General features: G+C 46.1%; 2 protein-coding genes across 2 annotated transcripts; one reads left to right on the plus strand and one right to left on the minus strand.

Moving 5' to 3' along the window:
• Positions 1 to 264: 264 nt before the first annotated feature.
• ARR3 (arrestin 3) lies at positions 265 to 11,363 on the minus strand. Its single transcript, XM_057718444.1, has 16 exons — positions 11,347 to 11,363; positions 11,079 to 11,109; positions 10,868 to 10,928; positions 10,626 to 10,670; positions 5,538 to 5,737; positions 5,357 to 5,416; positions 5,131 to 5,198; positions 4,355 to 4,490; positions 4,086 to 4,170; positions 3,764 to 3,836; positions 3,282 to 3,419; positions 1,673 to 1,756; positions 1,460 to 1,483; positions 1,237 to 1,289; positions 947 to 956; positions 265 to 361 (listed from the first exon to the last, which is right to left on the minus strand). The coding sequence occupies exons 1-16, from the start codon at positions 11,361 to 11,363 to the stop codon at positions 265 to 267; spliced, it is 1,182 nt and encodes a 393-aa protein (XP_057574427.1).
• A 10,501-nt stretch (positions 11,364 to 21,864) lies between these two features.
• Positions 21,865 to 23,051, plus strand: P2RY4 (pyrimidinergic receptor P2Y4). The gene has a single exon (XM_057718906.1). It carries the CDS (start codon positions 21,865 to 21,867, stop codon positions 22,960 to 22,962), a length of 1,098 nt encoding a protein of 365 aa, XP_057574889.1. The 3' UTR covers positions 22,963 to 23,051.
• The last annotated feature ends 2,602 nt before the right edge of the window (positions 23,052 to 25,653 follow it).

Here is a 25,653-nt window from a genome sequence, read left to right on the forward strand (position 1 = left end):
GTTGAAAGACTCACAGAGGGCGGGTAGCCTTGCCAGAGGGAAGTCGGGGTTCATTTAAATGAAAAGCACGTCCTGCAGGAAATCTAGTCACTGATGTGGGGTGGGGGGTGGGGGAGCTGGTGGGGAGGTGACTCATCCTAGGTAGTTCCATTACCCTCCTCCAGGAGGAGGAGATACCAAAGAGATCAGCAGGCGCATCTGGACAAGCTGATTTATTAGAGTATTACAGTGGGGCTTCCACACAGAGGCACCCGAGCCAGGCGCTCAGCTGCCCTCATCCCCGTCGGCCGCCAAAGCCTCCTGGCTCTCCTCTCCGCCGGGCTCCTGCTGAGCAAACTCCTCGATGACGATGTCCTCAGAGCTTGCAGAAGCAGCAGAGGGGGATGGAGGGTTAGGAATAATTGCCTGAGCGTCTTCCACATCCACTCCCGTTTCCTGATCCCAGAGAAGTGATCCCTTCCCTGCTTCCCAACTCAGACCCTCACCCCCTCTCAGATCCGCACCGCCCCCCACCCCACTTGGACCACACTGGCTTCTTTCCTCCGTTCCCTCCCCAGTCTCCCAACACAAAAGCCCCCATGAGGGCTGGAGGGGAAATAAGAATGCAGGGTGGGAAGGAGGGAACGGATGGAAGAATGAAAGATGGGAGAAGTTAGGGTGAGGAGGCGGGGGGGGGGGGGGAAGTGGAAAAGAAAAATGGGAGGGATGAGGGGGAAGGACGATTGGGTGAAGAGCAGAAGGTGGAGGGCGGGGGATGCAAAAAGGAAAAGAGGGGGGTGTATGAAAAGCACTGAACTATGACACGAAGCTAAACCATATGTTTCCACTGCACACCTATTGAAAGCAACACTCCAGGGAAGCTTTGTTACATTTCCATCATCATAAAATAGAGAGTGGCAGTGAGGAAAGGGGGGGGGGGGCGGTTCCAGGCCTCACATTTTCTTACCTAGCGGCCTCTGTAGCAAGCATGGAGAGGGAAGGAAATATGGATTGAAGCTGATAAATTCCCTGAAGAAATGTCTTGTTACTCTTCCGTCTCCCCTTTTAACCCTCTCCCTCCCATACACAATACACACACACACACACACACAACTTCCCCTGAAAACGTAGACACCCAACCTACCTATTGCTATTCAATCTCTACCCAAATTGCCAGTCCTCAATTCATGAGATCAGAACTGCTTGGTCCCCAACCCTCAGGACCACTGCTCCTGTGAGTCCCACCTGGTCACTCACCATTCGATGGCTTTGGATGCATCAGGATCAGGGGCAGCTCCACGCCAACATCACTGCAAGGATCCCAAGGTGGAATTACAGATCTCTCTCCAAGGCCACTCCCTAAACCTCTCTCCCTCAGTTTTTCAGTCCTGGGATGCCCTTAGATTCTCCCCTGTCACTCTTTTGGTCTCCTGATCACATCCTCCCTCTTGCCCCAGCCCACCTCCCCAAAGTCTCTTACCTGGCTGTCAGGTCGCCTAGGATGCTGAGGGTAGAATGACACCCTAAAATTAGCAGCTGGAAATGGAAAGTAGCAACGTAATTTTGCAGGGGAATGAGGGATTGTAAGGCCAGCTCAACCACAGAATGGGTTTCTGGAAGGGAAGGTGACTTGTTCACAGAGCTCACAGGTTTGGGAAACTGGTCCAGTGACAGACCCTGCACTCTCACTCACCCTCCACAGGACACCATCAGGTTGACTCTGACTTTGTAGGACACCAGGATCCCCAGCAGCTCCTTGTCCATTCCTGGTCGAAGACTGGAGGTGGTAGTATTCATTGTTGTGTGTTTGGGGGGAAAGGGCTGGGGGGTAATTCATTCAGTCCCCCAGTCCCTTCCTGTGCACCTTTTGCCATCTGACAGGTCTCCCAGGCTCTGATCTCCTACTCATTGGGACCACATTTCTGTTCCTCAAATCCAGTTTGACCATGTCACCCTCTGCTCAGGAGCCTACCTCTCTGAATATAACTACTACACTGCTTAGCTTTCATGACCCTTAACAATTTGGCCCCACCTAGCCTCTCTAACATTCCTGCCCTAACTCCCTAACACCTGGGATACAACCTAAGTGGACCCATCTTCTCCATGCTCAGAACATGCCAGGCAGATTCCTACCCTCCAGCCTTTGCCCAGGCTATGTTTCCAACCTGAAACACGCTTTTCTTCTTCTGTTGCTATCCAGATCCAACACATTCTTCAAGATCTAGCTCCTTCTGTCTCATCCAGGAAGCCCTCTCCAGCTATGCTGGCTTCTTTTAATTTCTATTGGATCTGAACCACATGTACTAACATTTAACTGTTAGATTGCATTTGCATTCCTCTTTGTTCCCCGTTTAGGCCATAAATTGACTGAAGTCAGAGACTGTCTTAAAGTTCATTGTATCCTCCCACATTGTTTAGCATAGGAATGAGCATGTAATGGGTGTCCAATGAAAACCCACTGATTGAAAAATAAGGCACAGAAAGCTATATGATCTTGGGAAAGTCTCTTCATTGCCCTGGGATGCTGATTCTCTATCTGTAAAATAATGCTGTTTGGACAATTTCTCAGGCTCTTTCAAGCAGTCTAAGCGACATGATTGATAAGGCATAGGGAAAGGCAGTGGGAATTAACGCTTGTCAGATGATGGCAGATGGCTTTCGGTGGGAGACACATCTTACACTAGGGCCTGCAAGTGTTAGGCATAGGACCAAATGAATGATTTGATAGAATTCTATCAATTCCTATCATATTCTTCTTTTTTTGTCCTCTTTTCTCTCCATTTGTCACCTGCCTTCCACTGAACTTCTATCTTCACTATAGAGTAGCTGCTGTAGAGATCGCAGTGTTAGAGCCAGATGACCTGTGATAGACTCTTTTCCACCTCTGTCACTTATTAGCTATGCAAGCTTGGACAAGTTCCTTCATCTCTCTGAGCCTCAGGGTCATTAAGTGTAAAACAGAATAAGAATACATATCCAGCCTACTTTAATGGGATTCTTATGAAGATAACACTACCATACGTAAGATCTTTATGAGCTGTAAAATATTATACAACATAGGGAATTTTTCCTTTCCACTTTTTCCTTTCTTGTTGCCTATGACCTAAGCCTGCCATTGGTCCCATGGGTATTATTGAGCTTACTGTCAGCCCTCTTGCCGGGAGGCATCTCTGAACACTGACCTAGGACATTTTTTAAAACAGGTAGGCTTCATTGAAGGTGAAACCTCAGAACTGTATATATAGCACACAGAATGGGTTGGGGGGTAGAAAATGGAAGTTGGGAGTTACATTTGAGCTTACATTGTGCTAGAGGCCAGATTGGTGTCACCGTGCTTGAGTTTGCCATCTAGGGCCAGACCCTGTTTCTGGCAGTTGGCAGCCAGGAGTGGGGTTACTGCAAAGCTCTTGGAGAAGGTGGAGTTAGCAGCTATAGTCTCCCTTTGAAAGGAAAAGAAGAGAAGAACTTAAGCTAGGCTTGCCAACTAAGTGATTCTCATTCCCAAGAATGTTTTCTGATTGTGGAGAGGGAACAGTTCCCTCTGGTGGGAATCCTTATGCCCCTGCCCTCTTAGGATTTGATGATCCTCTTGTGTGTATCCTCCCTCGAGCTCTCTTGAGAATCCCTCCGTTTTTCCACATCAACCTTCACCTTGACCTTCCTCAGTCCTGGGCTCTTCTCCACTTCCTTCTTTCCCCAACCCCCTCCTCTGCCTCCAGACCCCAGCCCCCTTCTCACCACCCTACCCCTCGGCTCTCTGACCCCAGCCCCAGAGCCAGCTCACGTGAACTCCTGAACGAACACTGTCTTGGTGTACTTGTCCAGTGAATACAGGACGACATCTGTGATTTGGTCAACTGAAGAGCCAGGAAAAGCACATGACTACAATTAGTCATCCTCGAGACCACAACTTGCTGTCCTAGTACACGGGCGTACTAGGCACGATGTGCTAAGATGTGCATATGGACAAACAGAGATATGTGTTTTGATGAGCCTGCATTGGAGGGAAAGCCTAGATGAATGCAGACTGGGTAAGTGGGGCAGAGTTCTGGAAAAAGAACTATGGATTTGGGACCAGGTGCAGGGGTATAGGAAAAGAAGCTCACCCGAGATCTTGATTTTTTTGATGACCTTGTTGGTGGAGTTGTTGATGGAAACATTGACAGAGATGGGTTTGCCGTGATAGTGAACCTGAAGCCGGAGGGGAGGCCCGTTATAAGATTAGAGAGAGGCCATCTAGATCAAGACCTAGAATTTGTTTCCTCAGTGCTATCGCTACCTTGGCTTCCACCCTTATGTTCCTAAGCAGGAGATCAGTGAGGAAGGAGTTTCAGAGGGGTTGCACGGTAGGGGGCAGGAAATGGGGGTCACAAACCTCCCTGTCCATCCAGGCCTGGAGTTGTAGGGGCTGAGCTGACAGAAGGAAGCGGCGAATGGTCTGGGCCCAGGGGCCAGGGCCTGGCTCCACGGGTGCAAACTGTATTTTCCGAATCACCAGCCGCACAGAGTCTCTAAGTAAAGGCCAAGGGAAGAGCCAGAATGTCTCCTTAGGACCCACAGACCTTTCTTGTGCCAACCCCACAGCCCAATCCTTGCTTGGGGTGTGGAGGTGGTGGAAGGCCTCCCTCAGAGAACTCCTCTGGACTCTCAAGGTAGGTTATTTAGTCCACAGGTCAGCACACTATGGCTCTCCGGCCATATCTGGCCTGCTGCCTGTTTCTGTATGGCCTGCAAGCTAAGAATGGTTATTACATTTTTAAATGGTTGAAAAAAAAGCAGAGAGCAATAATATTTCATGACGTGGAAATTATATAAAATTCAAATTTCATTGTCCATAAAAAAAGCCACACTCGTTCATTTACGTACTGCCTACTGCTGTTTTCACGCTACAGTGGCATAGTTGAGTAGCTGCGACAGAAACTGCATAACTCACAGAGACGAAATATTTCTTTTTAGGCCTTTTACAGAAAAGTTTGCTGACCCTTGCCCTAGAGCAAAGAAGAGAAGTCAGAGGGGAATCAGAACTGGGCATCTGAGTTTGTGGTGACGGTGCTACAGAGCTTAGAAGTAGGGCTGTTTCTGTCCTGAGAGCAAGATCTGTTTCCTGGCACAGGCTGGAGGCAGGGGTTTTGGAGAGGACCAAAGAAATACCTCTTGGAGACTTTCTCCTCCAGGTTTTCAGCACAGAAACTCTTCACTTCAAAGTCAACACCACAGGCCTGCAAAGGGGCAGGAGCAAAGAGAACTCATTTCTGACACTGCCCCTCCCTTCCTCATGGGTTTATAAGGAAATGTCTGATCTCGTCCCTTAGCTGTCCCTTTCTCTAGTCTTGTCCATGTGTCCCTCTGTCTGTCTTTCTCAGAACCCAGGCCTCACCTTTCCTGTATCATCAGGACCTGGCTGCAGTGTCACTGAACAGGGCAGGTTGACAACCATCTAAAAGATCAGAAGGAGGTCAGCGAACAGAAGAAATAGGGACCCCTTTCCTCTGTTCTCCTTTTTTAGCTTCCTCTCTTAATCTTCCCCGGAAGCCTTACCCAGGACTTGGGATCAGTACCTGCAGGGTAAAAGGGTAGGCATTGTCCCCCAGCTTGTGCAGCAGTCGCTCCTGCAGGACTGTGAGGGGTCCCTGGGGGCTGCTGGGCTCAGCTGGGACCACCTGCTGGACCTGTACATACAGATCTTTGCGGAATGACAGACCAATCACATCCAAGTCATCATGGCCATAGCGAAAGGCACACGTCAACATGACAAACACTGCGGGCAAAGGAGGAAGAGAGTGACCTGTCAGGCCTGAGGGGGAAAGGAGATCTTAAATGGCTCAGAGGAAGACATGGAGAAACAATGTTAATATGATCAAAACAATATGGCCGTAAAGAAAAAAGATTAATATATTTGACTATAGTAAAATTTAAAACATCTTTACATTGAGTCTTTATAATGAAACAAGCAAAAGGCTGAGAGGAAATATTTGCAACACATATAACAAACAAAAGTTTCGTGTTTATACTATATAAAGAACTCCCACAAATCAATAGTAAAAATAAAAACATCCTAATATAAAAGTGTGCAATGTGTATGGATAGGCTCTGCATAGAAGCTCAAAATGGAATGGCCAATAAGGTATGAAAACATGTCCAGTCTAATAATAATCAGATAAATGCAAATTAAAACCACAATGAGAGGACTTCCCCGGTGGTCCAGTGGCTAACACCCTGTGCTCCCAATGCAGGGGGCCCGGGCTCGATTCCTGGTCAGGGAACTAGATCTCACATGCCGCAACTAAGAGTTCACATGCCACAACTAAAGGATCCCGCGTGCTGCAACTACGACCCGACGCAGCCACATAAATAAATATAAAAAAAAAAAACACCACGAGATAACATTTCACACCCATCAGATTGTCAAAAATGTTTAAGTCTGACAGCACTAAGTGTGGAGCAGTGCTCCAGATGTGGAGCATTAAGAGTTCGTTACACACTGTGGTGGGAGTATTAGTACAACCACTTTGCTTTTGTTTTTGTTTTCTGACAGAGTCCTTAGGTTTATTTGTTTATTTATTTTTCACATAAGTCAAAGATTTTATTCAATTCAGTTAATGAGGAAACCAGTAAGATGTTAACGCTGATTCAAGAGAAATTTCAAGGACCTGGAGATTTGTAGTTGGTCAAAGGAATGCAGAAATAAATTTGCTAACAAATGCACAACTGAGTTCAACCACTTGAGAAGACTATTGGGCACCATCCAGTAAAACTGAATCTGCTTGTATCTTATGACCTAAGAAGGATTAGAGGAAGTCTTGTTCATATCTATAAGGAGATACATATGAGAATGTCCATTGCATCAATGTTTGTCATAGCAAAAAACTGGAAATGATTTAAATACCTATCAGGGGGAGAATGGGTAAACAGTTGTGGTATATTCATATCATGGAATACTAAACTGAGGTTAAAATAAATGAACCTGAACTCCACATATTACCATGGGTTAAGTCTCAAAAACTATTGACTGAAAAGCTGCAGAGTAATATGCACAATCGGATACCATGTATCTAAAGTTGAACAGCATGTAGAACAATACCAGAGTTTCTCACTGATATACAAATATAGAGTAGAAGTATAGAAACATCATGGGAATAATAAGCATCAATTTCAGGATAGTGATTACCTGGGGTGGAGGCAGGAAGGAAAGGAGGGAGGGAAGAAGGAGTATGGGATTAGGGAAGGATACATGGGAGATTTCAGTTTGTTTCTGTAACTCTTTTTAAAGCTAGGTGGTGGGTACAGGGCATTCACTACATAATTCTCTAGGGTCAGAATACCTGGGATTGAATATGACTTGTATAAATCCCTTGAGTTGTCTCAGCCTCAGTTATTTCACCTGTCAATAATAGGACTGCACTAAGAGCTCTACATGTGTTATTTAGACCTCACAGTCATCCTCTGAAGTATTATTATCTCCACTTTACAGGTAGAGAAAATGAGCTCAGAGCAGCTAAGTGACAGCCCAAGACTTCAACTCAGGCCTGACTCCAAAGCCCAGACTTGTACGTGCCTAACGTAACTCATAGGATGGTTGTAAGGAGTTGATGTATGAGAAATCCCTTTGGAAATTTAAATTATCGATGTGGATGATGATGATGATCCTGATCATGGGAATACTGGAGAAATCGAATAGTTATAATTGAACTTATACATTGCAGCTAGTACCTAAGACTAGGGGCAAATAGAAAGCCACTTCAGTGTACTAGTGGAGTGTGGGATGGGGTACAGAGAGATACCTGTCCAAGGACAGTGACAGAGACTGAGGGAAGGAAAGATTTAGGACAGGGGTGGAGAATCTTATTTTTAATCAGGAGCCCTGACCCAAAGAAAAGAAAACTACCAAGAGCCGCACACTAGTAGAAAGCAACTTATTTTTGTATTTTTAAGAGATCAAAATATCAAACAGCCAGATGATTGGCTTTTCAAATTACGAACAAGCAAAGAAAATGAATCTGTATTCAAAAGATACAACAAAGACTGAAAGTAACGATAATGGTAGTGTTTATAATGACTGGGGCAATGGGCAGCCTCATACCCTGCAGGAGGGAGAGTTAATTGGTACAACCATTTTGAAGGACAATCTGGGGATAGAAAGCTTTAAAAATGTGTCACTGCCCTTTGGCCATTCATTCCTTTCCTAGGCATTTAGTCTAAAGAAATAATTGAACAGGTATGAAAAGAAATGCATACAAGCATGTACTTTATGGGGTTGTTTATCATAGCAAAAAATGTCCAATGACTGAAGTTGGCTAAATACATTATGGTACACCCATACAATATAATACTAGGCAATTAAAAAATTTATAGATTTTTACATATTGCATAGGTAAAAAAGATTAGAAATTGTTAATTATAATTAGCATTTTTAATAAAAATGTAGATGTTTTTGCTCAGAAAATATGAATAAATATGAACTGAAATATTGGTGATTATCTCTGAGTGAGGGGATTACAGTCTTTTTCTCCTGCATCTGTACTTTCTAATGTTTCTACAATGAAGGCAAACTTAACAATTTTCAAAAGATACAACAAATTAAATTCACCTTGGTTCCCAATTATGCCAATAAAAGTGGGAGAAGGGAGAGAGAAAGAAAAGGAAAAGGAAAGAGGGGGCAAAGGAAAAGAAAAGACAGAGAAGATGAGAAAAAGAGGAAAATAGGTGGCTGAAAGGAAGCAAGGGAAGGAAGGAAATGATAGAGGTGAGAAATAAGACAGAAAAAGATCAGGAGAGGCCAGGCAGAAGGGTGTCTGATAGCCCCTGAGGTGAGGATGTTAATCAGATGAATTGTCCTTGTCACATCCTGCTGTGGCATGTGGGGAGGGCATCACCCCACCCCTAAGATCTTATTGGCGCTCTGGCAGTTTAGAATCATCCTTTTTTGTGTTAGGAAACAGCCTGTTTTTATTTTGTTAATTCAACATCTAGTCTAAAGTTATTAATTTATATTTGTGTTTATTATATAAACAATACATATTAATTGTGTGACAATCAGAAAACACAAGGAGAATCACAGCCCTGCCATCATGCATCAGATTCCAGAGATAACTGCTGTTAATTTCTGTTGCATTTGTTTCCCAACTTTGTTTGTTTCTATAATTAAACATAAGGCCACCTTAGGTATTTATGACTTCTCTCTCATTGCCTTTTTGAAATGAAACATTTTATTTTGAGATCATTGTAGATTCACATGCAGTTATAAGAAATAATACAAAGAGATCCCACATCAGTTTTTGTTAAACCACACTTCATTCACACAACCACATATGTTGCCCTACAACCAGATTTTTTTCATTCAATGGTGTAGCGTAAGCATATTTTACATCAACAAATGCACCTCAAAAGAAAAAAAACATATTTGAAAATATGATGCAGATAAGATTATCTCCATAAAAGTGACAAAACATATAAAATAGCTAAGGAATAAACTTAAATATATACAACTTAGAATCAAAGGAAAAAACACATCTTATTCCTGGATCGACGTGCATTTTTTAAACTAAGGATTTCTTTCTGTAGGTTATGCTGGAGATTTGGTAGGACTGTGAAAAAATGATTTAGATTTTAGAAATACAGAGTAATTGAAAGTCTTAAATAAGTTGGTTAATTTACTGACTATACCTCACTGGCTATACCCCAAAGTTCCTCTGATGTTTAAAACCGGGTGGACTGCTTATCCACACTGTTTAATCTGAGCGATGTCTGGTTTATTCCACAATATCTAAAGGTTACATCTGAACTAGTATTCATCAATTTGTTCTGAGCTTTTTTCAGATCAAACCCAATTTTCAATCTAGTTGGATCACAGAGTAAGATTTGAAAGAAAAACAAAGTGGCAAAACAATATTTCAGTGTAGTCTGGATCTATAATACTGTGGCCAGAGCAATGTCTCTTGCTGTTACTTGCTGTAGTTACTGTTTTATTTGTTTCTTTGGGATTTTTTTTAATGGAAAAAATGGGTTTCCCTATAAAAAGTAGATATGGAAAGACATGCAATTAAAGGAAAAAGCAAATGCAATGTGGCAGGCTGAAGGTCACATCCAGCCTATGGAAAAATAAAGTTTTTTGATTTATCCAAGCCTTTAAAAATCTTTTAATTAGTTGCTGACATTTGAAAATCAGGAAAACTGCATTAAAATATGGATTTCTGGTGTACTAGATCTTTCCATAGGCGGTCTAAGTGCATATTCAGATCAACAGTGAAGCAGAGGCGCCACCAATAGTAATGTAGAAAATCAGAAATTTTAGAAGAAAACTTTTCATTTCAGCACATACATAAATGTTGTGTGATCTTGAAAAAAAATTTTATTTAAGCTTTAGAAATATATCTATTTTGAATATCATTTGGGCCTCTCAGGGTCATATTCTGAGCTTCATTTCCAGTTCCTCTTTAACAATCAGAAAATTTGGCCACACTGGGCTGAAATTCCCAGTTGTTAGCCTCCAACCAGACAAGACATTTACAAGTCCCACCACTTTTAAATTTTCTTATACTCCTCTGGCCCACTCATCCACGCCACTCATTCAGGTTCCTTGTCTGGTGTGTGTGACATTTTAGGTTGGGGTCCCTGGCACACACACAGACCCATAAGTTTTTACTTACTTTTTCGACCTTTTAAGTACTCAGGGTCAACCAGGACTACACCATCTGTGGAGAGGGGGAGAGACGGCACCCTGGTCAGGAAAACTCCTTAGACCATGAAACAGAAGTTGACCCCTGAATGGTTCCTCCCATTTTCCTCTTTAATTGGCCTCCTCTTCTGCATGGTCCCTTCTTGGTTTCCTTTTACTCTCTTGCTCCCATTCCCTTCTCCCCAGGCTCTTTCCCTTTTTGGACTCACTGACCAATAGGTTCCACCATGTCCACATGGTCCACGAAGTCCCGTTTCCCCAGGTAGACGGAGAGCTGTTGTGGGACAAGCTCCCATGTTATTCTCATAAGCATCTTTGAATGGATTCCCCTGAAGCCCCCAACCCAAACCCCTGAGACCTTGAAGGACATACCCATCTGTCCCTTTTGCCCTCTCATTTGCCCAGCTGGGCCAGCTTCTCTCACCTTGCCATTGGAGCAGGTCTTCTTAAACACCCTATGAGGAGAAAATCAGAGGAGAGGCAGGGGGATTGGAAGAGGAGAAGAGAGGAAAAGAAAGAAAGGGAAGTGGGAAGAAAAGGAATTATTTCTAGGATTAGAAGAAGAGGCCCAAGAAGAGTGAAATGACACAAAGGTGGAGGCAATTGGGATAGAGTCCAAGACCCAAAGGCAAGTACTTGGGTTTGGGTAAGCGACAAGTCACAGAATCAGAGAATTAGGAGTTCTTACTTACCTGGACATGTTGGCCATGGTGTTGATGTTGAGCCCTTTCTGGCAAGAGAGAAAGAAGGAGGAAGGCTCAATCATTTGGTCCCTATTCTCCTTACCCAGCTCTGGTATACGATCCAGACCCACTTAATGTGATGTAGCCTTTTCTTCTTAGATAGACACCTCACCACCATCCACGCCTCCTATTCTCCCTCCCACTAAGGTTACTTATTCAGCCATATTCTCACCCATTCTGGAAAAAAACCTTCCCTATTTTTTTTTTACCAATTGTTGACTAACCATACTGTCTATTCTCCAGAAAGAGAGAGGCTTTTTGAAATAGCTGGGGCCCTTTTGAGAGCCTTCTGAGAGCAGGAATTTCTGGAGAAAGGCCTCCATCCAGGAAAGTATAAGGAGAATTGGACTGGATGAGGCTGAGCATCACCTGGCCCGCGGCAGGTGCCAAGACATGTTTGTTAGATACACGAATGAATGAATGAACAAAACCCAGACTCTGGGTTTTGCTCATGCAATGGATTCTGAGCCTGAGTTCACCTCACAGTGGCCTTAACACTCAGCTAAGAAAGGAGAAAAGTGCAGGATAGGAAAAGTTGGTGCCCCATGCTCTTGGTTGTTGGTGGCAGAAACCTGCATGGAGGTGGAAAGTCTTCCCTGAACCTATCCATCGCTCTCATCTCCCTCCCCAGATTTTCCCACCCTTATCCCCATCCATGTCTCCAGGTGTTAAGCCTTGGAGTAGGGATCCTTAGAGAGAGGAAGATGTCTCTCTAAAGCTTTTCTTTGATGCGTATCAGATCTGGCCCGAGGGGTGAGCTTAGGGGAGCTTCCAGAGGTCTCTCCCAGGGTCTCTCAGCCTGAGTGCCTGTCAGCTGTGTCGGGAAAGGTGCCCCTCAACTGCTTCTTCATATATTGAGGGGGGTGCTAAGGGCAGGGGATATGGGACCTAGTATGGGCTGGAAATAGAGGACTTTGGACTATTACCTGGGGAGGAAGATGAAGCTCACATTCGTCGCCAGCTCTGGTCGCTATGCTCGTCTCCCCAACCTCTTATACCCAAGGTCCTCTGAGTTTTTAAATTGGTGGGGGTCAGGGGAGAAGAATAGGGTTCGGGGGGGGGCATGAAATACTGCTTTATAAATAGCTCAGGTGCCAAGAGTTTGGAAAGCAGATTAGTGGCTAAAAGATTAGTGGCTAAAGGATTAGTAGGCTCCTGCTGGTGGGACAGGGCGGAGGTCATGGGTTGAAGCTGATGGTGTTAAAGTCAGGGGAGCTCGAGAAAGGGAACTACAAGGTTTTGGCCTTGTGAGACCTTGAACCTGAGGACCGGGATCAAAGGGGAGTTGGGGACATTAAAAGAAAAGCAACGTGAGGGCTAGAAATAGGAGGGCTCAAAGTATAGGCCTTTGTGATTATGAAAGGAAAGCCTCGTGTCCCATTCCAGTCTTTCTATATCTCTTGATCAACTATTACAGGCCACACAAAAGCCAAGGGTGTGGGAAAAAACACCCCTTCCCCAGCCCCGCACTACTTGGGACTTGGGACTCTTGAAGTGATGTTTAGAGACCGGATTATCCCAGCTTATGTGCACAGCAGGAGTCAATCTGCCATAAATGGGGGTGGGGTGGGGCAGGGGAGGCTGAGCGTATTTGAGCTGTGCGCTCACACACGTCTGTGAGCCTTGAACTTCTTTTCTTGTTGGAGAGGAAAGTAACAAAGGATTCTTGGCCCAGGGGCAGGTTCTCCAGGATACTGCCGTGGAGGGAAAAGGAATTGACGCCTATATTACCCCCGCCTAAAGTAACCTTCCCCGCCCCCCAGCCCTTGACTCTCTCCAATCCCTAAAACTAAGTCCGCGCTATAGGCCCTAAGCAGCTTCCCTTGCCTCATATGACCACTCATGGAATTAGAGATATTTCTGTCCTGCAGCTGCCAGGACCCCCACGAGGGCAGCAACAAAAGCAATCTTCCTTTCTTGGCTGTCCTTCCCATAGGGCCCAGGCCCAGGCTTCATGGACATGGGGGATGTAGAGACAGGATCTCCAAGTTCTGGGGATACAGGGCCCTACCCCACCTCACCTTGCCATAACACTGGCTGGGCTTTAGCATCTATCCATCGGTGCAGCCCTCACCCCTCCGCAACAGCGTGTCCATTCCTCAGAGGGTGGCTGTGGCCGCGGCTGGGGGGGCTGGGCCTTCCCTACCTCCCGCTCCCCACTGTGGGCGCTGGATAGCTAGCTGTCCTGTAATCTCTTTGCCCAAATAACCAAGTTAGTCTTTGCCATTCCTTGTTAGTATGCACCCCAGGGCCTTGGCTTTTAAGTCATTGTAACTCTCCGTTAGGGATTTTCAGCTAGAGCTAGAAGCCCAGACTCTACGGGGAAGGTTGGTGTCTATGTGGAAGGTGAAAAGTCAGAATAAATGTGCTTTTGGACTAGCCTTCAACCCATTGTTGTCCTCAGACTCTTAGCCCCTCTTTCAACTCAGGTCCATGGTCCTCTCAACAGGAAGAAAGTAGATCTGGTAAGCCTTTAATTCATTATTATGATTGAACTTAAATCAGTCTCTCTTTTCCTGGAGTATGTGCATTTCTTGCCCGAGATATAATTTAGTGAAAGTAAAATGCACAGATCTTAATTGCACAGCTTGATGAGTTTTTACCTACTGTGGAAGGCTGAATAATGGACCCCCAAGGATACCAGGTCCTAATCCCCGGAACTGGTGAATGTTACCTTATATGGCAAAATGGGACTTTGCAGATGTGATTAAATTTAGGATCTTGAGACTATTTTGATTCATCCGGGTGGGCCCTAAATGTAATCACTAGTCTGTTTATAAGAGGGAAGCAGAGGGAGATAGAGGGAGATTTGACTGCAGAGACAGAAGGCACTATGAGGACTGCAGCCAGATGCTATGCTGCAGGCTTTGAAGATGGAGAAAGGGGAAGATGGAGGAGTGCAGCTCTAGAAACTGGAAAAAGCAAGGGCATGGATTCTCCCCTATAGTCCCTCACGGTTGCAAGGCGGCTGTTGCAGTTCAGGCATAGCCCTGAGGATACCTTGATTTTGGCCCAGTGAACCTCATTTTGAACCTCTGACCTCCAGAACTGTAAGAGAATAAATGATGTTTTAAGCCACCAAGTCTGTGGTAATTTTTTACAGCAGCAAGAAGAAACTATTACACCTATGTACACACACATGTAACCACCACCCAGATCAAGATATAGAACATTTCTAGCTTCCCAGAAAATTCCGTCTTGTCCCTTTCCAGTTAATAGTCTCCCAAAGAGACTATTACTGTAGTTTCTTTTTTTTTTTTTTTCTGTGTGTGGGCTTTCTTTTAGTTGCGGCGAGTGGGGGCTACTCTTTGTTGTGGTGCGCGGGCTCCTCATTGCCATGGCTTCTCTTGTTGCGGAGCACGGGCTCTAGGTGCGTGGGCTTCAGTAGTTGCAACACATGGGCTTAATAGTTGTGGCTCACGGGCTCTAAAGCGCAGGCTCAATTGTTGTGGGGCACGGGCTTAGTTGCTCCGCGGCATGTGGGATCTCCCTGGGGCAGGGCTCGAACCCGTGTCCCCTGCATCGGCAGGTGGATTCTCAACCACTGCACCACCTAGGAAGCCCCATAGTTTCATTTTGACCAAGAATATTTGCATTTCATGAGGAGGCAAGAGTAAGAAGACAAAGGAATGCATCTCTATTGGCGAAGTATCTGGCCCCTGTGATAGACTGATGTGAGAGGTATTTTCAAGTCCTTACCCACCTTCACTCTGCACACCCCAATGATATTCCCAACCAGTCTTTCCTGTTAGGAAGTGATGATCCGATAGCTGAGTGAGGAAGGGCTGGGTTATTCTGTAAAGGATCATAACAGACAGGATTGTTTATCAACTCAATAGGCATCTCTCCTTTCCTTCTTGTGGACACAATCCCCATTTTTTTAGGCACCCCACCCCCCTCCACCTGGCTCTCTGCTCCCCTCAGCCAGTCATTGTCATTTCATCCTCTTTCCCCGTGGTTGGTTTAGTTATAGGCATGATGAAACTCAGGCCACTGAGACGTGAGTGGACGCATGCTAGGGAGATTCTGGAAAAGGTTTCCTGAGTGATAAAAATAAACACACAGGAAGAGAGGCCTTCCTCTCTTATTGTCAATGGTATTTCCATGTTTGGATGCAATGCCTGAAATGCAACAGACACCTTGTGACCATGAGAGTTGCTGAACAACAGGCTGAGGGGTGCAGATCAGAAAGATGGAAAGAATCAGGATTTTTTAAAATGGCATTGTTGAGCTGTTGAATTAGCCAACTCTAAAGCTCCCTGCTCCTGGACTTTAGATGCAAGATAATACATTTCCTTATTTTAAAATCAGCTGAGTTGGAATTTTCTATTATTGCAGCTGACAACATACAGACAGACTTAAGTGGGATCTGGACGATGGCATCGGCTCAGTGTGGGAGGATGGAGAGGAGGCAGACAAATCAAATGGTAGAAACAGAGACTTCCCCTGCTGTCCTAGGTACCGGACACAGCGATACTGATCTCTAATCTGAAGTTGTTAACAGCCTTGCTGGAGATAAAGAGCAGATATTTAGAAAGACTAAGAGGGAACACTACAGAAAAGACACCTGGACAACACTAACTTGGGTACAATTATATGGAACCAGTCACTTTCCCATGATTTTATTAGTAAATTTGGATTCTCCAGGATTTCAGATTGCTTCTCCTTTCCATCAAGCCTGTGGGGACTGTCTTGTTCAACTCCACACTGTACCTTACTCTCGGCAGGTGACCTCATCTTTTCACTTCATAAAGAAAACCTAGGCAATTGGAGAGAAATTTTGATTGGAGAGAGATTTGTATGCTGGAATCTCATTGGTCATTATAATTATTCATAACTTGTAAGTTAAATCATGAGAGTGGATGGAGAGAGAGAGAGGGAGAGGAGGAGAGAGAAAGAAACAATGGAGGAATGGAGAGGGAGGAGAGGAGCGAAGAGATCTGGAAGTAAGCCTTGGGGAAGGGTCACATTGGAGGAAGCAGGACAAAAAGAAGCCAGGAAAGGAGTCAGAAGGAACATCCAGAGGAATAGGAGAATCAAAGTAATGTGAAGTCACAGAAATGAAAGCGAGTAAGAGTTTCATAGGAGACAGCGGGTCTGGCCTGCTTCCTTTCATAAGGCATGCATTCCTTTGGGCCCAGATGACGTCAGCAGAAGCTAGCTTCTGGTTGGAGACTGTTGGGAGAGGTCTTTTCCTGAAGTAGCCACTGGGCGGCAGTGGTGGCAGCATCGGCAGCTGCAGTTGTGTCCAGGGACTGGCAGAAACCCGGCAGAGTTAAACCAGCTTGAAACAGTAGAAGCAGGACGCTGGCTCCTGCTGGGGATTCTCTAGTTCAGTGGACACTGGAGTGTCCCCTTGAGTGCATGCCAAGGCTCAAATCACACTTGTCCTCCTCTGAAGAGGCCAGCTTCACCCCGGGAGCAAAGTAAATAATACAAAGTACTTTATAGATTAGCAGCATTTTATGGTTTCCAAAGTGTTTTCACGTCTATTAACCAATTCAGTACTCAAAAAGCCCTGAAAGGCTGATATTGACCACATTTCACTCATGCGGAAACTCAGTTATGAAGAAGTATCTAGGGTGACACAACTAATACGTGGAAGAACAAGGGTTTGAATTCAGGTTTGTCTGGCTCCAAACACCTGGACCTTTTGTGCAATATCACAGTGGTCGGCTGTCCAGGACTCAGGCTCTGACTGCTTCCTCCACGCCTACCTTCTATCCACCCCCGCCCCCCACCACTGGGCAAAGATCTCCAGGTTTCCCCCTACTAGGTTTCTGGGCCTTCCAGGAGATCTAGATTCTAGAGCCTCCCCGGCAGCCCTGCCTCCTCCTCTCGCTCCCAGGATCCAGCTGGGCAACATTCTCAGGACCTGAAGATCAGTTCAGAGTCCCCGTTGCTTCCCAGCTCCCTTCCGAGTGGATTCTGCTCCAGCCTGCTCCCCCTCCCCAAGGACACTACACACATCACCCTCAGAGTCCTTCAGGCCCAGAGCTTGCTTCCTGTGCCTAAGATTTCCATAATCACAGAGTCTTAGTTCGCCCCAGGAGCCTTAGGCCCAGAGCTCCTAACAATTCTGCCTTCCTTATCGCTAGGCTCTCAAACATCTAGGCTTGGTGTCCGTACTTGCTTGGCTGTATTCAGACCAGGGTCTCCTGGGGTGATAGAGAGAGGTGAGGGGTGGTGTGTAGGAAGGGGTGGAGTCTGTAAGAGAAGCATGTTGGCTAGCATCCTTGGAAAGGAGTGAATCACCTCCTCACCACCTCCTCTTACATGTGTAATAGGTCTCTTGAAGTTGGCAGGTGAAAAAATGAGCTCCACATCTTTCCCCAAGCCTACTCCTCTCACAGCCTTCCCCATCATTGTCAGTGGTGTATGTCCATTCTTCCAGTTGCTCAAGCCAGAAATCTTGGAGTCATTCCTTTTTTCTTTTTCCAGCTCTTTATTGGAGTAAGTTGCTTTACATTTGTTGTGCCAGTTTTCCACTGCACAACTGAGTGAATCAGCTGTATTTATATATATACCCCCATATCCCCTCCCTCTTGAGCCTCCCTCCCAACCTCCCTATCCCACCCCTCTAGGTCATCACTGATCATCGAGTTAATCTCCCTGTGTTATGCAGCAGCTTCCTACTAGCTATCTATTTTACATTTGGTAGGGTATATATGTCAATTCTACTCTCTCACTTGGTCCCACCTTCCCTCCACCCCCATGTCCTCAAGTCCGTTCTCTGCATCTGTATCTTTATTCTTGTCCCGCCACTGGGTTCATCAGTACCGTTTTTTTTTAGATTCCATATATATGAGTTAGCATACGATATTTGTTTTTCTCTTTCTGACTTACCTCACTCTGTATGACAGATTGTAGGTCCATCCACCTCACTACAAATAACTCAATTTTGTTTCTTTTTATGGCTGAGTAATATTCCATTGTATATATGTACCACATCTTCTTTATCCATTCATCTGTTGATGGGCATTTAGGTTGTTTCCATGTCCTGGCTATTGTAAATAGTGCTTCAATGAACATTGTGGTACATGTTTCTTTTTGAATTGTGATTTGCTCAGGGTATATGCCCAGTAGTGCGATTGCTGGGTCATATGGTAGTTCTATTTTTAGTTTTTCAAGGAACCTCCGTACTGTTCTCCATAGTGTCTATACCTTGGAGCCATTCTTGACTCCTATCTCTCTAATACCTCTTATTGGTAAATATTGTCATCTATACTTTCAAAATCTAGCCAGAATCTGTCACTTCTCACCACTTTCACCACCCTGGTTCAAGCCACCATCATTTCTATTGGCAATAGCCTCTGATCTGACCTTCCTCCAGTGTCTCTAGCCCTGTAGCCTATTCTCAACATAGAGCCAGGGGATCTAGCCAGGGATCCTCCTAAAATGTGAATCAGATCCTGATGCTTGTCTCTTCTAAACCCTCAATGGCTTCCCAGTCACTGAAAGTGAAAGCCAAGATGTCCTCACAATGGTTTCCAAGGACCTTCATGATCTGGTTCGTGCCAAACTCTCTGACCTCATCTCTACTTTTCCTCTTCCTCACAACCTTCTGGTCTTTATTCAGAAGTCATATTACTCAGCCATAAAAAGGAATGAAATTGAGCTATTCATAGTGAGGTGGTTGGACCTAGAGTCTGTCATACAGAGTGAAGTAAGTCAGAAAGAGAAAAACAAATATCGTATGCTAACTCATATATACGGAATCTAGAAAAATGGTACTGATGAACTTAGTGGCAGGGTAGGAATAGAGATGCAGACATAGAGAATGGACTTGAGGACACCGGGGGGAGGGGAAGCTGGGACGTAGTGAGAGAGTAACATTAACATATACACACTACCAAATGTAAAATAGATGCCTAGTGGGAAGCTGCTACAGAGCACAGGGAGATCAGCTTGATGCTTTGTGAAGACCTAAAGGGGTGGGATAGGGAGGTTGGGAGGGAGGCTCAAGAGGGAGGGGATATGGGAATATATGTATACATGTGGCTCTTTGTTGTACAGCAGAAACTGGCACAACAATAATGTAAAGCAACTATACTCCAATAAAGAACTTAAAAAAAGTCACCCTAATATTTAAAACAGAAACCCTCTCTATTCTCTTTCCCTCCTTTAATTTTTTCCATAACAATGATCATGATCTATATACTTTACTTGTTAATTTTATTATCTTTGCCCTCCCATTAGTATGTAAGCTCTACTAGAGAAAAGTTTTTGTTTCGTTTACTACGAGAGTGAGTCAAAAAGTATACGCATTCTGGTCATATTAAAACTTTTGTTGGCCGCACTGTCTTATCAGTGCTTTCTGTTCATGGCTACTGTCTCCCCAGTCACTGCTGTGCAGGTGTGAACGTGTTGCATCAGTTCATTTGTAACTAACTGTGGTGCGAGCAAAAATGGATGTCCCACTTGTGATTTGCACCAAAGAAGAGCAGCGTGCAGTGATTCCTTTTTTGTGGTCTGAGGGTGTACCCGATGCCGTTACTTATTGAAGACTTTGTGCACAGTATGGAGAAAGTGTTTTGTTGCAAAGAAGTGTGTATGATGGATAGAGATGTTTATTGAAGAGCTGAAGCCTAAACTTCAGATTAAATGCAGAGGACTGCTATCCAAGGGCGTTGTGATCTTGCATGACAATACACGTCCACACACTTCTGCCCACACTGTCGACACTTTGCAAAAACTTCGTTTTGAGGTGTTAAAGCATCCTCCCATTGCTCCATCGGACTTTCACCTGTTTGGTCCCCTGAAAGCAGCAGCCCTATGAGGACAAAGATTCACTTCTTTCTTTTTTTTTTTTTTTTTTTTTTTTGGCACACGGGCTTAGTTGCTCCGCGGCATGTGGGATCTTCCTGGAGCTGGGATCGAACCCATGACCTCTGCATTGGCAGGCGGATTCTTAACCACTGTGCCACCTAGGAAGCCCAAAGATTCACTTCTGATGAAGAAGTGAAGATAGCAGTGCATTCGTGACTCACAGCTCAGCCTAAAACATTTTTTAATGAGGGGATATGAAAGCTTGTTGACAGATGGACAAAGTGTACTGAAAAGCAAGGAGATCATGTCGAAAAATGATGTATTTGTCTTTCTTAAAAGCTAAAATAAATTCTACAGCAGAGTGTGGATAATTTTTGATTCACCCTTGTATTCGTGAATCACCAGTGCCTAGAACTGGACCAGGCACATAATAGGCTCTCAGAAAATATTTGCTTATCCTTTCCTAGGTTTTGGCCAGTGGCTTAGAGAGGCCGCCTAAGAATAGCAATTAAGTCCATGGATGCTAAAGCCTGGTTCAAAGGCTGGCCTGACTGAGTTCAAATCTTGACTCTACCACTAATTAGCAAAATACTTCAACCCTCTGTGCCTTAGTTTTCTAATCAGTGAAGTAGGGACAATCATGGTGCCTACTTCATAGAGAGCCTGTGGGGCCATTAATAAGTATAAAGCACTTAGAACAGTGCCTTGCATGTAGTAAGTGCTATATACACATTTCTTATAATTATATGCACATGGGGTTAAGATTTATATCAGTAGTTTAGATTTTCTAAAATCTTTCAATGTGTTATCCATGTTAACATTCATTTTCCATGTTTCTGCTTATACAGATTTCTATGATCTTCCTGCAGTTTTAGTTATCTCTAGTGGCCTGGCTCTTCATCTGTCAACACGGACGTTTCCTTGTGTACTCTCTCCTACTGTCATGTAGGAGCTGTTACATTGTAATCTCACTGGGCCCCAGTTTCCCAATCTGTGCAGTGAGTGGGCGGGACTAGATAATCTTGATGGGCTTTTCTAGCTCTAACCATTTCCCAGGATGGGAGGAGGTACAGGTCCCACCCCTCAACCCCGCCCCCTTGGATATGCCCTCTGGCTGCCAAGGGGAAGGGTGACAGAGTCAGCTGGGCTCAGCTTCAAGGGGACCAGGTAGGAGATGTGCCAAGTTTCTTGGGTAAGGGTGGCAATGGGGTTCCTGGGCTGGCCCAGGCTGGGGGAAGGCATCAGAGATCACCGTAGTCCAGAGACACTGGGACCAGGGGAGAGAAGTCACTGTGTGGAGAGATGCCCTCTTCATAGGGACGCAGCGGTTGTGATGAGCTGGGAGACAATTTGGGTCTGGGTATCACCCCACACTGAATAGTCCTGGTAGGCCTCGACCCCCTTCAGCTAGCTGAACTCTGAAGGACAGAGTCAGCTTCAGAAGAACAGCCCACACCCACTGACTGCCCTCCTGGGCTCCGGCACTGCCTGCTGCCCACGACTCTCTGGGGCCGGACCGAGGGAGCTCTGGCAGGAACTGGGCTGGCCTGGGTTACCTCCAGATCCATCCTCTCAACTCCGCCTTGTGCTTCAACTATCGCCCTCCCTGTTTTCTGCTTTTTTGGCTCCAGGTCAGGGCTGGGGTGCCAGGGAAATTTAGCCATCTTCACTTCTGCCCTTTCCACCTCTAGGGGGACCATGACCAGTACAGAGTCCTCGCTGTTCACAACCTTAAGCCCCCACTCAGATCCTGACAACAGTGAGGTGGAGCTGGACTGCCGCTTTAATGAGGAGTTCAAGTTTATCCTGCTGCCCGTGAGCTATGCAGTTGTCTTTGTGCTGGGCCTAGGCCTCAATGCCGTGACCATCTGGCTCCTCCTCTTTCGCCTCCGACCATGGGATGCGACAGCCACCTACATGTTCCACTTAGCTTTGTCGGATATTTTGTACGTCCTGTCGCTGCCCACCCTCGTCTACTATTATGCGGCCCGCAACCACTGGCCCTTTGGCACTGGGCTCTGCAAGTTCATTCGCTTTCTCTTCTATTGGAACCTCTACTGCAGCGTCCTTTTCCTCACCTGCATCAGCGTACACCGCTACCTGGGCATCTGCCACCCGCTGCGGGCGCTGCGCTGGGGCCGCCCGCGCCTTGCTGGCCTTCTCTGCCTGGCAGTTTGGTTGGTTGTAGCCGGCTGTCTCGTGCCCAACCTGTTCTTTGTCACCACCAGCGCTAAGGGGGACATCATCTTGTGCCACGACACCACCCGGCCTGAGGAGTTTGACCACTATGTGCACTTTAGCTCGGCAATCATGGGGCTGCTCTTCGGTGTGCCCTGCCTGGTCACTCTTGTCTGCTACGGGCTAATGGCCCGGCGCCTGTATCGGCCCTTGCCAGGGGCCGCCCAGTCATCTTCCCGTCTGCGCTCTCTGCGCACCATTGCTGTGGTGCTGACTGTCTTTGCCGTGTGCTTTGTGCCTTTCCACATCACCCGCACCATTTGTTACCTGGCAAGGCTGTTGGAGGCTGACTGCTGGGTGCTGAACATCGTCAACGTGGTCTACAAAGTGACTCGGCCTCTGGCCAGTGCCAATAGCTGCCTGGATCCTGTGCTTTATTTGCTCACTGGGGACAAGTATCGACGTCAGCTCTGGCAACTCTGCAGGGGCGGTGGGCCCCGGCCCCCGACGACTGCCTCCTCTCTGGCGCTGGTGTCCCTGCCTAAGGACAGCAGCCGCAGGTGGACAGCCGCCCCCCAGGATGGCGACTGCCCTACGCCTTGGGCAGATAGATTATAACACTGGAAGCTGGGAAGTGAGGGAAAGGGGGTCAGTGCAAAGCAGAGGGGAGGGAACCTGATAGTGACACCCGATCTGGCTGCTTTCTCTTCTTTTCTGGGCTCTGGAGAGAGGCCCTCATCCTGAGATTTAGGAGGAGCCGGAGAAATCACCTGTGAGCCCATCTCTCCTAAACCCTTCAGTTACCCTCTCCTTTTTAGCCAAAGACACTAGCAGCCACTCTTCTTCCTCAACTTCTTTCTCTTTGTTTCTGTCCCCTTACTGGGGCCAGTGGTCCTGTTTCTTGGTCCTACAAGGCTGCTGGAAATCTTTCCCAGCCCTCTTTCTACTGCCCTCTACCCCCATATCCTTGTATAGCATGCATTCCTGCAGCCGCACCAGAGCATTTAACTGGAGGGGTGGAGAAGCTGCGGCGATCTCAAGATTGGCCTGACTTATCTGACAGTGATAGCCAGAATCAGGAAGTGGGGGCACCAGCATATCACAGATGTCTGGGAAGTGACACATGTAGTGCCCACACCCACTCCCTGGTTTCCCCTGGAAGACAGGATAGTCTTGTCTACCCCAGCGCTGAACTAGGGCACAGTCCCAGAGAGCCTGCCTGCCAGGGTCCCCATGTGCAGCTGGAGGCATGGCCCTGCTGAATGGTGTGTAGCCACGAGGTAGAGAGGGAGCCCTGAGTCTTCCCATGGGGTGGGGACCTGGAGGAGCCTCAGGGGGCAGGACCCAAGCCGATAATGGCCTTTGGAACTGGAATGGGACTTCTTTATGATGTTTGCTGAGAACATATTTGACAACTCTCCTGTACTTAATGAAAGACAGAGTGGATGGCTCAGAACACAGGGGAGGAGCTCTCGTGTCTGTGGCATGGGTTCCAGCACCAAAGGGTGGAACAGGTTCGTGCAGAGATTGGAGTGGTGACAGGGACTGAGGCCCAGAGCTGGCTCTCCACTGGTCTCTCCCCTTTCTCTAGCTCCTGCCCTCGATAAATGATAAATCTGTTACCAGCTCTTTCAGATCAGGCTTTAGGACTTCGAGGAAAGGGCAAGGCACTGGGGCTAGGACGGCTCCCCTAAGAGTTTCCCACCCAGTCACTTCCCTCCAGCACCATCTTAGTGCCTATGGGCTTCCAGGAGTGGAGGTGGGGAGAGGAATTTGGGGAGCTAACCCCCAAGCCTTGGGAAGTAAGAGTTTCTGGGAAGGCATTCATGAGAAGGGTAGGCTTATCCTTCCAGTCACCCTCTCTAAAATTGCCTTCCAGCCCTTTGGTCTCCTGAGTCTCCAGCCTTCCTTTCCTTTTGCACCACCCTTGCTCACCTAGCTCTGATCCCTTACTTGTCTCCTAGCTTCTAAGGGGTCTCTCTGGAGAGTAAGGTTAGGGCTGGCCTGCAGAAAAAAATGACTTCAATGCCCCTGAGTCCCCCTTTGCATTCTTTTAAGTGCTCCCTTTTCCTCTCTAGGCATCAAGGACCCCTTCTGCTAGGAGTTAATGAACTGGCCTTTCTTTTTTCCTAGCCTCCCAGTCTCATGGCCGCTGCCTAGACCATTACATATGCTGGCCTTCATCAGCACTCGTTCCCTTTTATTCTGATGACCATAGCCTCCTCACCTACCACGTCTCCTACCCACCCAATAAAGCTGCTCTCTTCATCACAGCTGACTCAGCCTCCTCCATTTCTCCAGTCCACTGAAGTTCCCTACGCTTAACCGAAACTGCCCAGACTTTGTGGTCTGCTACTTCTGGGCTGCCTTCCCTCGCACTCTAAACACCTTGACTTTCACCTTGGGCCAATCTTCTCTCTCCTAGGACTAGAGGGGATTGCAGACGAAGCCAGAGCCGAAGGCTGGTTTGACCCACTGAAACTTGTGTTGGAATTTCATCTAAGCCCCCATTCCCCTTAGCCTGCTGAGTTCCTAGTGAACATTCCAGAGCAGTTCTTTCCTGTCTTCTCAAGGCCCCAACTTCATCCTCCCCTATGACCTCTTAAGAGTTACCTTGCCTCCTGAAAAAAGGAGAAAATCTAACACCTCAACTTCCCTCCATTTCGTTCACTATAAGTCTACTTCTATATTCATCTCGCCTTTCTCCCTTTCTTCCCTGCCATCCCAGAATAAGAGGTGGCCCTCTTTCCTTTTCCTTTATTTGTCCCTGTTCATCATTTTCAGTCTCTCCCATAGCTGATCTCATCTCGTCTTAAAAAATCTTCTATTCATTTTATTCATTTCACTGTCAAATATCTGGAAAGAGTGCTATGCATCCCATTTCCTCACCACAAAGTCACCCCTTAACTTTCTGGATCTGGTTTCCTTCCTACACTTTTCTGTACCTAGAACACAAATTGCCTCATAAGCCAAACCTTTAATGATCTGTGCTCTGCCTTCATCCTCTTTGACTTCTCTGCTTCACTTGACCCTGTTGCATACCTTCTCTAAAACTTTTTATAAAAACCACATTAAAAAGTTCCATTATGACAACATTAAAGCAAAGTTTGAAAGAAAATATTTACCTCAATTTCCTGACCTTAGACGATTGTTTTTATTTTTCCATTTCCATGGTTTTCCAGTCTATATAATACACGTGTGTGTATATATATATTTATATAAGTGCAATCATAGTGTACATGTATTTTTTAATTCTTCTTTTAAACTTTTCATTGCAGATACTCTCCTGGTGTTACAGTCTTTCATATT

The sequence above is a fragment of the Hippopotamus amphibius genome, chromosome X (genome assembly GCF_030028045.1).
Source record: "Hippopotamus amphibius kiboko isolate mHipAmp2 chromosome X, mHipAmp2.hap2, whole genome shotgun sequence".
In the NCBI taxonomy this organism is placed as follows: Eukaryota; Metazoa; Chordata; class Mammalia; order Artiodactyla; family Hippopotamidae; genus Hippopotamus; species Hippopotamus amphibius.

Bases quoted from the DNA above. Each gene is read 5' to 3' on its own strand.
- P2RY4 (XM_057718906.1), top strand. From the start codon at position 21,865: ATGACCAGTACAGAGTCCTCGCTGTTCACAACCTTAAGCCCCCACTCA.
- ARR3 (XM_057718444.1), bottom strand. The intron at 3,837-4,085 runs GTGAGCTTCTTT...CTGGCTCTTCAG, and splicing joins CAAAAAAATCAAGATCTCGG to TTGACCAAATCACAGATGTC. The intron at 1,290-1,459 runs GTAAGAGACTTT...GGATCCTTGCAG, and splicing joins CTAGGCGACCTGACAGCCAG to TGATGTTGGCGTGGAGCTGC.